At 41.6% G+C, this 13282-nt stretch overlaps 1 protein-coding gene across 2 annotated transcripts; it reads right to left on the bottom strand.

Moving 5' to 3' along the window:
• Positions 1-172: 172 nt before the first annotated feature.
• akt2 (v-akt murine thymoma viral oncogene homolog 2) lies at positions 173-13282 on the bottom strand. Of its 2 annotated transcripts, none has more exons than XM_077565744.1 (14): positions 12896-13282; positions 9820-9984; positions 9482-9613; positions 9252-9363; positions 8113-8266; positions 7886-8020; positions 6646-6711; positions 6484-6552; positions 6227-6349; positions 5633-5761; positions 5343-5557; positions 3981-4068; positions 3774-3876; positions 173-2522 (listed from the first exon to the last, which is right to left on the bottom strand). In XM_077565744.1, exons 2-14 carry the CDS (start codon positions 9863-9865, stop codon positions 2443-2445), a joined length of 1452 nt encoding a protein of 483 aa, XP_077421870.1. In that variant the 5' UTR covers positions 9866-9984; positions 12896-13282; the 3' UTR covers positions 173-2442. The 2 variants fall into 2 exon arrangements, with proteins under 2 accessions (XP_077421870.1, XP_077421871.1); XM_077565745.1 differs by having other exon boundaries at positions 7886-8017.

Here is a 13282-nt window from a genome sequence, read left to right as displayed (position 1 = left end):
GATTTGCTGTTTAGCTGTTTGTTGTTTTGTTTAACCATTTGTTTTGGCATTTTTTAAAATTTGCTTAGTTTTTTGTTGTTTTGCTCAGTTTTTCATTTGCTGTTTAGTTTTGTTGTTGTGTTTTACACTACAGAGCCACCGTCAAACCCATTAAATGAAAATAAAAAAGAAAGCAGCTCAAAACATTTTTAATATATATTTTATAGAATGTATGCTTAACATGACATTTTCCAATTTTTCTTTAGAAATATATGGACAAAAAGGAGGAACACAAAGCACAATGAATGACAAACAACAACAAAAATAAAAAGACTTGATTTTCCTCTAGCAAAGCTGAAATTTTAGCCAGCATGTTCTCCAGAAAAAATAAAATGATGAGCACAATTTCATAAAAAGTCTGGCCAGAACTTTGATTTGACTAAATTACATATCAGCCGACACAAGCCTCTTTTACAGAGATCCTGCTAAATGTCTGCATCAGAGGCCTTAGAGCAGACGTGGGCAATGTCGGTCCTCGAGGGCCAGAGTCCTGCAGCTTTTGGAGGTTTCTCACTTCCAACACAAGCTGATTCCAATCAACAGGATCGTTATCAGGCTTATGCAGAGCTTGCTGATGCGCTGATCATATACGAGCTGTGTTGGAGAAGGGCAACATGCAAAACCTGCAGCACTTCGGCCCTCGATGCCCACCTCTGCCTTAGAGAATGTACAGCGTTAATCTGCATTCACCTTTAACACAGAACCCAGCGAAGCAGGATATTGCCTGCAACAGCACTCGTGTCTGGTGTGATTAAAAAAAAAAAATACAAAATTGTCAGACAGTGATAATCGCTTTGAGCACAACTTCAGATTTTCGTTACAGAAAGAAACACAAATGCAGTGTCACGCCTCTGTTATGGCTCCGATACTACACAAGGCAGAAAATTGCCGGGTAGACTTGCCCCTCACCCTCATTCCAAGCTGGTGCCGTTTATAAAAAATATCGACATGGGAAAAGGGTGGATAAATACAGGTGTAAAAAGGGGTCATTGATTAATACGCCCCTGTGTTTAGGCTGATGGAGCTTGGTTGGCATCTCGTTTTGAAGTTGCATGCTCCAGGCAGAGGCAGATTTAAGTGCTTGGGAGACAGATTTTACCAGAAAACACAAAAACCAACATCCAACGTGGAATCATTTGAAGTTTTCAACATCCACCAAGTCAGTCAATTGTTTTTGTTTTTTTGGTGGGATTTTTGGGCCACATAAAAAGATGAACGCTTTTTTTTTTTAAACATACTGTAAGAACATTCAAAAGGCTTGCAAAAAAAAAAAAAAAAAAAAAAGTTGCACTGAAATTATGAAGAGAAGATGGGTGGCTAAACTGAATGAAGCCTGGCAGTGAAGATGACTGGACTGATGGTGGTGAACGGTTGAGGTCAAGTTGTCTCTCATAACACAATGGGCAAGTGGCCTTTAACTTGTCCTTGTTACTGTGAGTAACACACAAGTACACGGGCCCTTTGAGTGTCCCACCATTATTATTATTTTTTAAAGCAATTTAAAAAGCCATGCAAGAGAAGCCAAAGAGTCAATTTAGCACTTCGCCGCTCGCTATTTTTTTTTTCATAAATAACACATTTGTTCCCTTTAGAAGGCCATCACTGTGTAGTGTCCTTGCTTGCCCGTGTTCCAGCATCCATGAAAACAGACAAAATGGATGGTTGCAAAACAAAATTGTTCGGAGGTTCTCTCACACATTCATTCGGACGTGACACACATGCAGTGCATACACAGAAATGGCAACCATAATCCCCCCCCTCCCCACACACACACACACACACAATTGATTTGTAACAGCAAGTTCCAGAAAGAGCACTTATTTAAAATAAAATTTAAAAAAGCAGAAATATGGCTTTAGATTTAAAACCGTAACAATCGATGAAGTTAAAATTGGTCAATTATCACCCAATCTCGCTTTTTTTCTTCTTCTAATTTTCGATTTTACAAATGGTTTCAATAAGGTGTCCATGCAAGATGCAGTCTACGCGTCAGGGCTGTGTGTCTACGGCTGGTAACGAGCTGGTACTTGCTGGCATGACCTGGTTTCAAAGTGTGCCCAGTGTAGTGCAGCGCGGGTCCCCCTGAGAGGATGTGCGGAGACGAAGCTGCCCGTCTGTCCACGTGAAACCACAGTGAGGTCCATCACTCGCAAACTCGCAGATTGGCAGCCTGCGTGTTCCGTTGTGTACATGATTTTCTGCTGGTCTCTGTGTTTATGTGTCTGTGTGCATGTTGGCGAAGTGAGGGGGAGAGGGGGTGAAAGACGGGATGAAAGTGTGCCTTGTGCCAGTTTGTGTGTGTGTGTGTGTCATTCGATTTGTCCTCAGCAGTGCAAGTGCAATCGTGAGATTTGGGTCGTGTGTTAGCCTGCCTGCTGCCTGCTTGGTAAAAGGTCTGAGCCACTATTCCCGTATGCTGGCAGAGTAGGAGAACTGAGGGAAGTGAGTACGCTGGTCCGAGTCCTCTGGGTCTAAACTGTCATCTGGAAACACACGCAAGACATGAAAAACGTGAAACTTGATCAACCATATCTGTGTCAAAATGTTATTTTGTTGTGAAGTCGTTGTGTGTGTTGAAACGCTCAGAAAGCACACAACCTACAACAGAGGGAGATTACTCAAATATAACAAAACAGACAGAGAGAAAGTTTTTTTATATATCATTGTATGAGGGAATACTGTTAATTTATTAATAGAACTGAAAAGCTCTCATAAAGCTCTTTGATTTGAGGTATTTTAACTGATGGGTGACTTATGTTTTTGTGTGTGTTTGACATTGAATATCATTTTTGACTTTTAGAACAAGAAAACAAAATCTAGTTTTGATGTTAGTGTCATTAGTGATGCACCGAATATTCAGCCGCCGAAAATGGCTATTTTTGCCATTATGAGCCGAAATAAAATTAAAGTCGAAAGAATATGGCCGAAATAGGATGTTGTGGTGACGCAAGCAAAAAAACACAGCAAGCAAGCGTCTGTTTGAATTAAACAGCAAACGCGGGGGTGAGTGTCTGCCTTTTCTTCTCGCTGGCTTTTCACGGTGCGTTTGCACCGGTCGGTCGCATCCCGGTGGCCGTGATAAATACTTTAGCTAATGCTAACACTGTTACTATAAACAGTTTTAAACACGGAAACACTTACCGCTATCTCCGAGTGGAGACAGACCTGTACAGAACGCTGTGTGTGACTTTGCAGTCCCTTCCCGAAGCAGGTTAGCTGGTACGAACAAATTTATTTATTTTCTTTTTAAAGGTTGATGAATATGTGAATGTGCCAATTTTAAGTGCGCCGCACCTTGTGCACTATAAAGTGCAATCGCACCGCCAGAAAATGCTCAACCGTCGTTTGGTGTTTAATGTATCATTAGCCAACATGTCTGCGATGTGGGCACATTTCAATTTATATTATGCTTTGTTAAAATGCCAGTGCTAAATAAATATTTTATAATAATATTATAATCTTAATTAATTATAATAAATGCAATGACACCAAAAATCGGCATAATTTTCCCCCCGGCGTTTCGCTTTTCGGCCAAGAATTTTTTATTTTCGGTTTTGGCCAAACATTTTTATTTCGGTGCATCGCTAGTCATCATAATATGACAATATGATAACAGATCTAATCAATTGCCCTTTCATTCGAGGTATGACGCCATGTTTGCTGCAATGGGACTTCTGACCTTCTATAGTGGGGTGCCAACATAGCACTGATTTGACCATGGCAGGTGTACTTACACTTGTCCGGTGGAGTTATTGTGATGGTCTGTGCTGTGAACTCATCGTCGAAGTATCTCGTGTCCGTCTCCGAGGTGACCTGGGGCTTGAAAGGTGGGACGAGCTGCGCAGAAGAACAAGCAAAGCAGTGTTGACATTCAGAGTATATAGATATATATTTTGACTGAATAAGTCCAAAACGTGCCCATTCCTCTCCTAGTGCATCACCTTCTTCTCCAAGACATCCTGCCAGTTGATGGATGTGAAGAACTTGTGGGTCATCACTTCTTTGGCATCGTCGGGTCCGCCTCCAAGCCTGATGATAACGCACACAAAAACATTGTTATCACAACCTACTGACCTCACTGCTTGTGTAAACACCACACTTAAAGTGTGCTGTTCCCTTGTAATGGCCAATTTGAGACAAATGCATTCTTAATTTCCTTGCCTGCAGGCAGAGCACCCTGACACTATTTTAGTTACCTGAAAACACTGCACCTCCACCAAAACAACAATCAATGGCGTCCTTGTTTATATGGCCAGCAGCCTCGAACAAAACGAATCAAGGAACAGAGCGTGGTTTACCGCCTAGTGCTGGCTAAAGGCGAGAAGGTCTCGTAAAACTAATTACGTTCTATTGAAAAGCTGCACTGCAGCAAATGGGAACAGATGCATCATCATCTTGTGTCTGTGTGGCCAAAAGATAACACCATTTATCCTGTTTGAAAAATATCGTTTAGATGAAAAATAATATTATAGACTTTGCTATAGAATGTTATGGAGCATTTCAACACATGTTCACTGTGGTTCAAAAAGTTATTTCATCAGCGCTCTACCACCAGTATTTAAAGATTAAAGTACCACTGATTGTCACACCCAACTAAGTGGGCCGAAATTTGTCCTCCGCATTTTGACCCATCCCCCGAGGGAGCGGTGAGCAGAAGCAGGGGCCGCGCTCGGGAATCATTTGGTGATCTACATCTAGTATTTCTTTTTTAATCTTTGCATGATCAGAAATGTTGCGGGGCCGATCAACGAGTTTAAATCATTCAAACTCAAAAACATATAAATACGTTTTTTAATACTATGCCCTTCACTCCCAAAAACGTATTTTATGTTTTAAGTTTTTTTTTTAATGCAAGAGCATACAGAAGGCTTTGATACAGCTTCTGACATGAAGAGGTGTCTTAAAGCAATGGTAGTTATTACAAAAATCGGCCAGCAGGTGACAGCAGAGTATAAGAGATCAGCCAGTGCCATCTTGCAACAAGCTCTTTTTGCCACGGTTTTCAACCGGTTTGTGAATAATGATGAAACTGAGCTATATTCTAAATGCTCATTTCTTCCAAACAGAAACAGATACAAAACTTTACAAAATTATTTGAATGAATAACTTAACTTGTGTATTTATGAGTGGTAACTCCCGTGCAACCAACTTGGAAGTCAATCGGCAGAGACCGGATTGTATTTCCAGTAAGGAGATGCCAATGTACATTTCTTGTACATTTGTAGTCACACTAATAAAACTGCATCTTTAAAGATATGCGATCCATCGTAGAAAGGTCGTAGAGGTCAAGGCTGCGTACAAACCTCTGCTTGGGATCCTTTTTGAGCAGGCCGGCCAGCAGCGCCTTGGCTTCAGGAGCCAGGTTCTTGGGGAAGCGGATCTCCTCCATGAGGATGAGTTCAAATAGTCGCTCATGGTCCTGGTTGTAGAAAGGCAAGCGGCCACACATCATCTCGTACATGACCACACCCAGGCCCCACCAGTCCACAGCGCGACCGTAGTCATTGTCCTCTAGTACCTGTTAAGAATAGAGTGAAGAGAGTGTCTCAAAGTCTGCCTCCAAAATTCTCATCACATTGAGCGTGTGGGTTACCTCGGGTGCCAGGTACTCAGGAGTCCCACAGAAGGTTTTCATGGTGGCACCGTCCGTGATGCCCTCTTTGCACAGGCCAAAGTCTGTTATCTTTATGTGGCCATCCTTGTCCAACATGAGATTTTCCAGCTGACCAAAGAAAGGTGCCAAATTAATGTACAGCTAAATGACAAAAACGTGGACGGCATCCATGACAGCCAATGACTTGACTTGTGACATGTCTTGTCAGCCTAGCCTACCGAGTGCTCATCTGTCAACCCAAATACAGAGGCGCTGAACCAACAAAGACGATGCACACAGCATCATGGAGTACATAGGCCCAGCAAAAGTGTGGTTTTGCAAATAAACGATCACTTGCTATACGATTATATTCTTATTGTGATTTGGTAAAAACAAACAAAAAAAACTAGTTATTGTTATCAAGTTCAACTGATTTAAAATATTTACATTGTGATACATTTTTCAGTCATATTGGTCTCCCCCTTTTTTGGTAAGGAGTTGAAAGAGTAACTATATTGTTTTAAATGCACTAAGCAACACATTTGGACAAATGCATCACTTACTTATCAATTACTTGGCAGCATGAAATCCTACCTTTAAATCCCTGTAAACGACATTGCATGAGTGTAGGTACTCCAGTGCTGATACTATTTCTGCACCATAGAATCGGGCCCTGTCTTCTGTGAACACTCGGTCCCGGGATAAGTGAAAGAAGAGCTGAAAATGAACCAAGACACGACACTGGATTTAAAAGACAAGGTCACTAAATTGCAATGATATGCTTTTTGTACAATGAGCAATCGCTGAGATAGTAAACATGAGTGCAACTGAAGAAAAATAGAATAACTTACTTCTCCACCATTTGCATACTCCATCACAAAGCATAGACGATCATTTGTTTGAAAAGCATATTTTAGTGTCTGTGTGAAGAAAAAAAAAAGAGGGGGGGGGGGGGGTCAAATATAAATGACCGTTTCATTTTGGAGACCAAAACTAGGGGCTTGGTGACTTACTGTGAGAAAGGGATGCCGCGTATTTTGAAGGACTCTGCTCTCTGTCACCGTGTGTGCTACCTCGTCCTAAAGCAAACACACATTTTGCACATGTAACAAGGGTAAGCACACATGCAAACTATCAATAATACACTAAATATAAAGCGCAATTACATAGCATTGAATAAACTAGTTATGAGTATTGGCATGGATGAATCATCGTATAAATCGCTGGATTGTCATCTTCTAGATTTTTTAAATGCATTTATAGTGAATCACATACAGAGTGAAATGTTTTGCATAGCACACAGCAGAAGTTTTCAACCGTAAACTTACGATTTACAGATGTCACATCTGCTGAGCACAGTAGCGGTTAAGGCTGCGCAATTAATCAAATTTTAATTGTGATCATGATTTTGGCTACCATGATTAAATTTGCCCAATTGTTGGTGATATTTACATTTATCAAGCACTTTCTTAACCAGTCATCAGCCAACCACCAGGGGGTGAATGCATGGCTAAGACTTCAATAAGCTGCCTAAAAAAAACAAACAACCGGTGCATACGGCGTTATGGCGAGAAAAAAATAGTATAGCAAAAACTGGACATGAGGAGCATCACGAGTAACTCGAAAGTGATCAGCATCTGTTGTTTCGGATTTAGAGAAAGTGACGTTTAACAAGATAAAAGCATATTTATTAAGTCAGAAGACGAAGAGTCACTCGCATGTTTGGCACAGTTTTTAAACCAGATGCCCTTCCTGACTCAACCCACCCGTTTTTATCCAGACTCGTGCAGTGGCTGGTATCGGCGACGGCGTACAGTGTAGCGTTAAGGGTCTTTACTAGCGACCCAAGCGGATGTTAATGTTGTTCACCCTGACCAGAATTTGGGATCTCAAAATCAGCGGTATTATACACACTAAATCATCCGGCCGCATATTTATTCAGATTAGTAAAATTGCAACTCTTGGATTCTATTTTTGTTAATTAGAAATTATTCTAATAATCTAAATAAATCTATTCAATTTAAAAGTTTAAATTTGTACTGTAAAATGTAAGTGATCGATATGATGGGAGCGCACTTTGACTCCCATAAAACTGTAAAACTCCTTTGTGATTTTGTTTCTAGTCAGAGACTGTGAAACTCGTTAGGTGTAAGCCCAGCATCAACAGCAAAGTGATCATTTAAGACACTAAAGCATGTTGTAAACTCTACACAGTGGTTAAATAGAAGACATTTCAAAATCACAAGCACAAACTTTAGCAATGATGACTTCTTTGCGGAGGATTTTCATGGCGTAGTACATGCCCGTAGCCTTCTCCTTCACCAGGATCACTTTGCCGAATGTCCCCTTGCCCAGTAGCTTAAGGTAGTCGAAATCACTCATGGTCTGCTGAGGCGATGACAGAGAAGGCACAATGACCAAAACACATCAATTTATTTAAATTGATTTAAATGCACAAGCGCAATAAAACGTGAGCTGACCACTTTTGAGCGGGATTTGGACACGGCGATCTCCATCTCCTCTGCGCCACTGCTGTCACTCGGTGAGCCAAATTTGATCTCCATGGGCTCCTCGTCCTGCTGTTGACTCTTCAAGCTGTTTGCCACCGCCTGGATCGATCGCATCCATTCTTCCCTGAAACAACAGTGCACATAAACACATTTGAATGACAAAGTCACCTGGCATACATTGAAACAGTAATAATAATTCCGTTGGTAAAAACAATATACACTGCACAAAACTAACCTGCCAAAACCGTTCATCAAGCGATGTTTGTTAATTAAAGACTCAGCAAAGGTTACATAAACAAAAAGTACCCCCGGTTGTAATCGGGTCTAATTTGGCCGCAAATTCTATTTTGAGCACAAATTTAATCATCACAATCTAAAATGGATTTCCCTGCCTTTAAAGAACAATGAGTCATTTAGGCCTGCTGTTTTGTAGGAGAGCACCCGTTACTCTACTGTTGAAACTTGAGACTTGCTCAAGATAACGTTGTCAATGGTAAAATCAAGATAGGATCATGGTTTAAACACAAACATCTCCATTAGATTACAGTGGAACATCAACTCTTGTGGAAATGTTTTAAAGCTCATAAAATTTGAATTCCCACCTTGGTTTTCACAAAAAACTAATTTTATTTAGAGGTATACCAAGTACTTTGATAGTCAGACAATACCAGTAGTTGGCTGGATAACACGGCAGACATGTTGCATCTGTTAAGAGATGTTTAACGTTTAATTTTTATTTTAGGCAGGTTTCTACTTCCTGCTTTTGTTCCCATTGGCATGATACGATTGTGACTGAAAAACATTGATATAGGATGTTCTGTGACAACAAGGAGAACTTGGTGAAGATGTAGTTAGATCTCGTTGCAAACTGTTGGCCACCAGGTTTGTCACGTACGTGAATGTGTGCTACGTATTAGTGTGTTTTACATTAATTTACATCAATGTAATGAATAAATCCTTTTATGACAATAGACCTTCCCTTCTGCTTAGACGACAGCCTAGAGCCTTGCCTGTGCAAGACAGGTTTGTATGATAGTGATTTTTTTGGAAACTGTAAGGAATCGTTCAAACTAACAAATCTCATTGGGGACTTGGTTTTTAAAACATACCTCTCCTCGTTGCTGTCTACATGGAAGGTGCGCTCAATGACTGAGGTCCACTGGAGGCAGCGGATAACAAACGTATTGGGCCTGGGCCGCTCTGTCTTCATCAATTGGCATTCTACGAAAGCACAGAGGCACCAGATGAGACGACAACTAGAGGGAGGGGTTCGCCCAAACTTGGAAAGACACACGTCAAAGCTCAACAACACACACACCAGCCAGGATGCGGAACTGACCTGCGACGGAGAAGTTGTTGAGAGGTGGCAGACTGTGATCACTGGACACTTCGGGCTTCTCTTTGTAGCCGATGAAGGAGCCGTCGCTCTTCAGGATGAAATAACGAGGCCTCCAAGTTTTAATGTACTCACCTAGGGACAGAAAAGTAGACGACAGAGAACGTTTGTCTGAATCAAATTGTTTCTGGCTTTAGAATTAGCATAAAGGTACACTCAAATCAGTTATGATGACTGAATCACGTGTTGCTCATCAGTGAGAGGCCCACAACGTTTGTGAGCAAGCTTGGCAGAAATTCACAAAGATTTGGGAACATGCAGGAGCATCAGCGACACAGTACCTCTCTTGTGGAGCCATCCCTCTCTCACAACGCTGACTTCATTCATGCTGGGACGGAAGACTGTCTGGGTTGGGAGGGGGCGGCAGACCAGCTGGTGCAAACTGTTCAAACTCTAACTGCTCGAGAGAGTGACAGCGACTCAGATTCGACACTTGTCCCAAAAACCTGGAAAAGGACAAAATACAAAAACACACAGGGTAAGGAATAAGTCACTTTGACATTATTACAAACAGAAAAGTTCATATGTGCGTGTGCCTGAGAAGACAATGGCGTGAACACCCTGGAAAAAGCGGATTTTAATTGACTTTGTTGAAAAACAAACAAAAAATATAATGAGAATAACGTCACAGGATTACAAGAATAAATACAAAATATGATATAAAAAAGTAATACTTGTATACAACCAGAGGTGGGCCGTGCTGATGGATGCCAACATTTTTGGTGAATGCTTTATGGAGGGGGGGTTATGCTGTGCTAAAACGAGTTCAAGCTAAGCCAGGGAAGGCGTATGTGAAGACATAAGGCAAATCTGATTCCCCAGAACAAAGGACACTTTCTGTGAATTGCGGGTCAGCTCTCCACAAGTACTGTGCTGCAATCATATCATTACCTTGACTTGTGTTCCACCACCAGCCCACAACACAGAAAAGTGCTGAAATGCACACGTCACCTCCTTCCTATCTGACCATCTGACATTTATGACAACACGATGGGAAAGTACTCACCACTGATACCTCATCTACTTTTTTCCCTCCTCAGTGTCAAGTTATAAATAGTAGATATTAATATTATTAAAGCAGTGCCAGGAAGCGCTCAAATCTAATGTCACTGGCTTCCAATTAGTGCCACAATGATCATAGTCTATTTCCCAATCAATTTGATCAAATTTCATTGATTGAAATCGTGTTCATCATTTCTTAAAAACAGAATTTATTTTCGCGGCTGTAGTTCAAATGTGCGTTCCTGTTCACACTAACAACGTGGCTCCGGACAGAGGGAAGTTTAGAAGGCAGAGTCAGTGTTGCCAAATTAGTTACTTTATTCCTGTTAAGAAAAATAGACAACACAAACCGAATATTTTTCACATTGTTTTCCGTATGACAAGGACGAACGTGGTGACCATTTATACGTTACTTGATTTATTAACGTGCTGGAAACTTTTCACCCAAGGTATGTGCTTCCAAGTCGCAAAAATGCTCACAGAGGCCGCCTTGCCTCACCTGTACAACTTGGGCTGCAGCTGTCAAATATATTTTTTTAGAATTGAGTATTGTACCGATTATCGCATGTTCTTACTTGTTTGTTGTAAAATGATCCCAAACTTTGGCCATTAGCTGTCTTTATGAGTTCTTTCCTCGCGGCTCACTGCCATTGCGCCAAATTCTTTATTTAGGGAATGGTGCATGCGAGCGACTGAGGTAACATTAGTCCACATGGAAGAATGATCCCTACAAAAGCTTTGAGGTGGAGATTGGAAAATAGGGATTTTGCTTTGACCCCTTTTTAAGATTTTTTTTTCATTAAATCAATCCATTGCAGCCAGGTTTACAATTTTAAGTGGGAAGAGTGCGAGAGAGCTGGAAGCGTTCTGACGTTACTTTTGAACAACAGACGTAAAACAACCGGGCCATACAGTTTGACGGCACATTTTATTTGAGCTTTTTCTTTCTTCCTTTTTTGTGCAAATTCTACAAAAATGGCAGCCACATGCCACAATTCTAGTTTACTTGTTAAATGTTAACTATTTAAGAAAAATGATTGCTGTAATTGTTTTTTTGTACACAAAACGGAAATGTTTCTGCTAAATGTCATTTTATTAGTAAAGAAAATACGTATTTCTAATATTTCTCTAAAGATTGAGGCATTGGTTAGTTTGCCGTGACTGGCAACTTTCCCGCTAGCATTATTTTTGTCATGAAAGGCCCTGATTGGTCAATCACCAGAGCAATATATTTTTGGCCTGGCACTAATGGCTATTTTACCGTAATTACAGGAGGTTGGATGTGAATTGGTTATTTTAGTGTAATGTGTAGGCTGCTTGGAATCAGTTATTTTGCCGTGAGTCATGCAGTGTGCGTGGTTCCTGCCTCGCTTCACCCCCTTCTATCTCTTTTCGCCAAGTATTCTTTTTTTTTTGCCACTGAAAATAGGCTGTTATGGGCATCACCAGCCTAACCATAACACTCAGAGTTCAACTCTTCAATAAACACGAGAAACAAATTCCCAACTGGCTATAAGAAATTGCAATCATAGTAAACAAAAAAATAATAATTAAAAAAAAAATGTACAGAGCGCTATTTGAACCCGTGACCTAGCACCTTCGAGGCAAGCGCTATACCCACTACTCCACGAGATGAGGAAACATTCACTGGCGCAGAATTTGCACTTGTAGTTCTCGCAAGATTCGGTGGCGAGTTGCCGGTCACGGCAAAAATAACCACAGCGGGTGAAAGAAAAAAAAACCGAATACATTCCGCAAAACCCCGAAAGAACACAACTTGTTTCGATTAGAGATTTAATTTAAAGGCAATTTCACCAAGCCCTAATGTGGGCAACGGGTGAATGGTTTTACACTCTTAAACATATGGAGCGCAACAAAACTTTTACTGTCGTCGTGACAAAAAATAACTTCGCAAAAAGCTGCGAGAACTCAGTTATCGTCACTCTGGCAACCCGCCTAAATGTACAGCGTGTACTTGTACAGCTAGGCGAGTACACAGAGGTGTGATAAACTTGTGAAAAGCATGCCGCATAACAGTCCCATAACACGTCCCCATCCGTTTAGCGTGGAGGCTACAAGCTAAACTAGCACGGGTCAGCAAACACTCGCTCGGGGTCCACAAGGCGGAAAATTGCTCCCCACGCTTAAACTAATTTCTTCAACAGAACAGGCCTGGCCGTTGACCAAACACCTTCGGGGGACGGCGAGCGTGACATTTACGAACAAACAAAGCAGCTAACCACAATAGCTCCCCGAGCTAACAGCTAGTTAGCAGGCGAGCTAGCCACCTCACTCGTCTGCCGTTCTATTATTACTACCACCACGCCGGGTTTCCCCCCTCTGCTTTTTACGTACCTCCGCTGTGAAATATTCCTACTTCTCCGAGAGTTCCACAAGTAGGGCTGCACAAGGCTCCCTCCGCCGGTTATCACTCTCCGCTTGTGTGTATTGAACTCTGTCAATGATCACACAAGCTTAGCAGACTAGCTTGTTTTTCTTCTCACAATAACAGCGGCGGCGGCGTGCTCGGTTTATAACCGAAGCGAGCCAGTGAGTGAGAGAACAAGTCCTCCGGGCCGCGACTCGGTGGACTCGAGAGTGTAGAAAGAAGGCTATAAATAATGTTCAACTCGTGGACATATTAAACCGCGTCTCTGTTGGTTTAGTGAGGTAAGTGTGTCTCCTGCTCGTTGCTCCTCCGCTCCGTGACTCCGTCCCCTCCCAGCCAGGCAGGCAGCACAG

The sequence above is a fragment of the Vanacampus margaritifer genome, chromosome 5 (genome assembly GCF_051991255.1).
Source record: "Vanacampus margaritifer isolate UIUO_Vmar chromosome 5, RoL_Vmar_1.0, whole genome shotgun sequence".
Taxonomy (NCBI): domain Eukaryota; kingdom Metazoa; phylum Chordata; class Actinopteri; order Syngnathiformes; family Syngnathidae; genus Vanacampus; species Vanacampus margaritifer.
The sequence above is the reverse complement of the archived record's forward strand: the minus strand, read 5'-3'. Positions and strand labels throughout refer to the sequence as shown.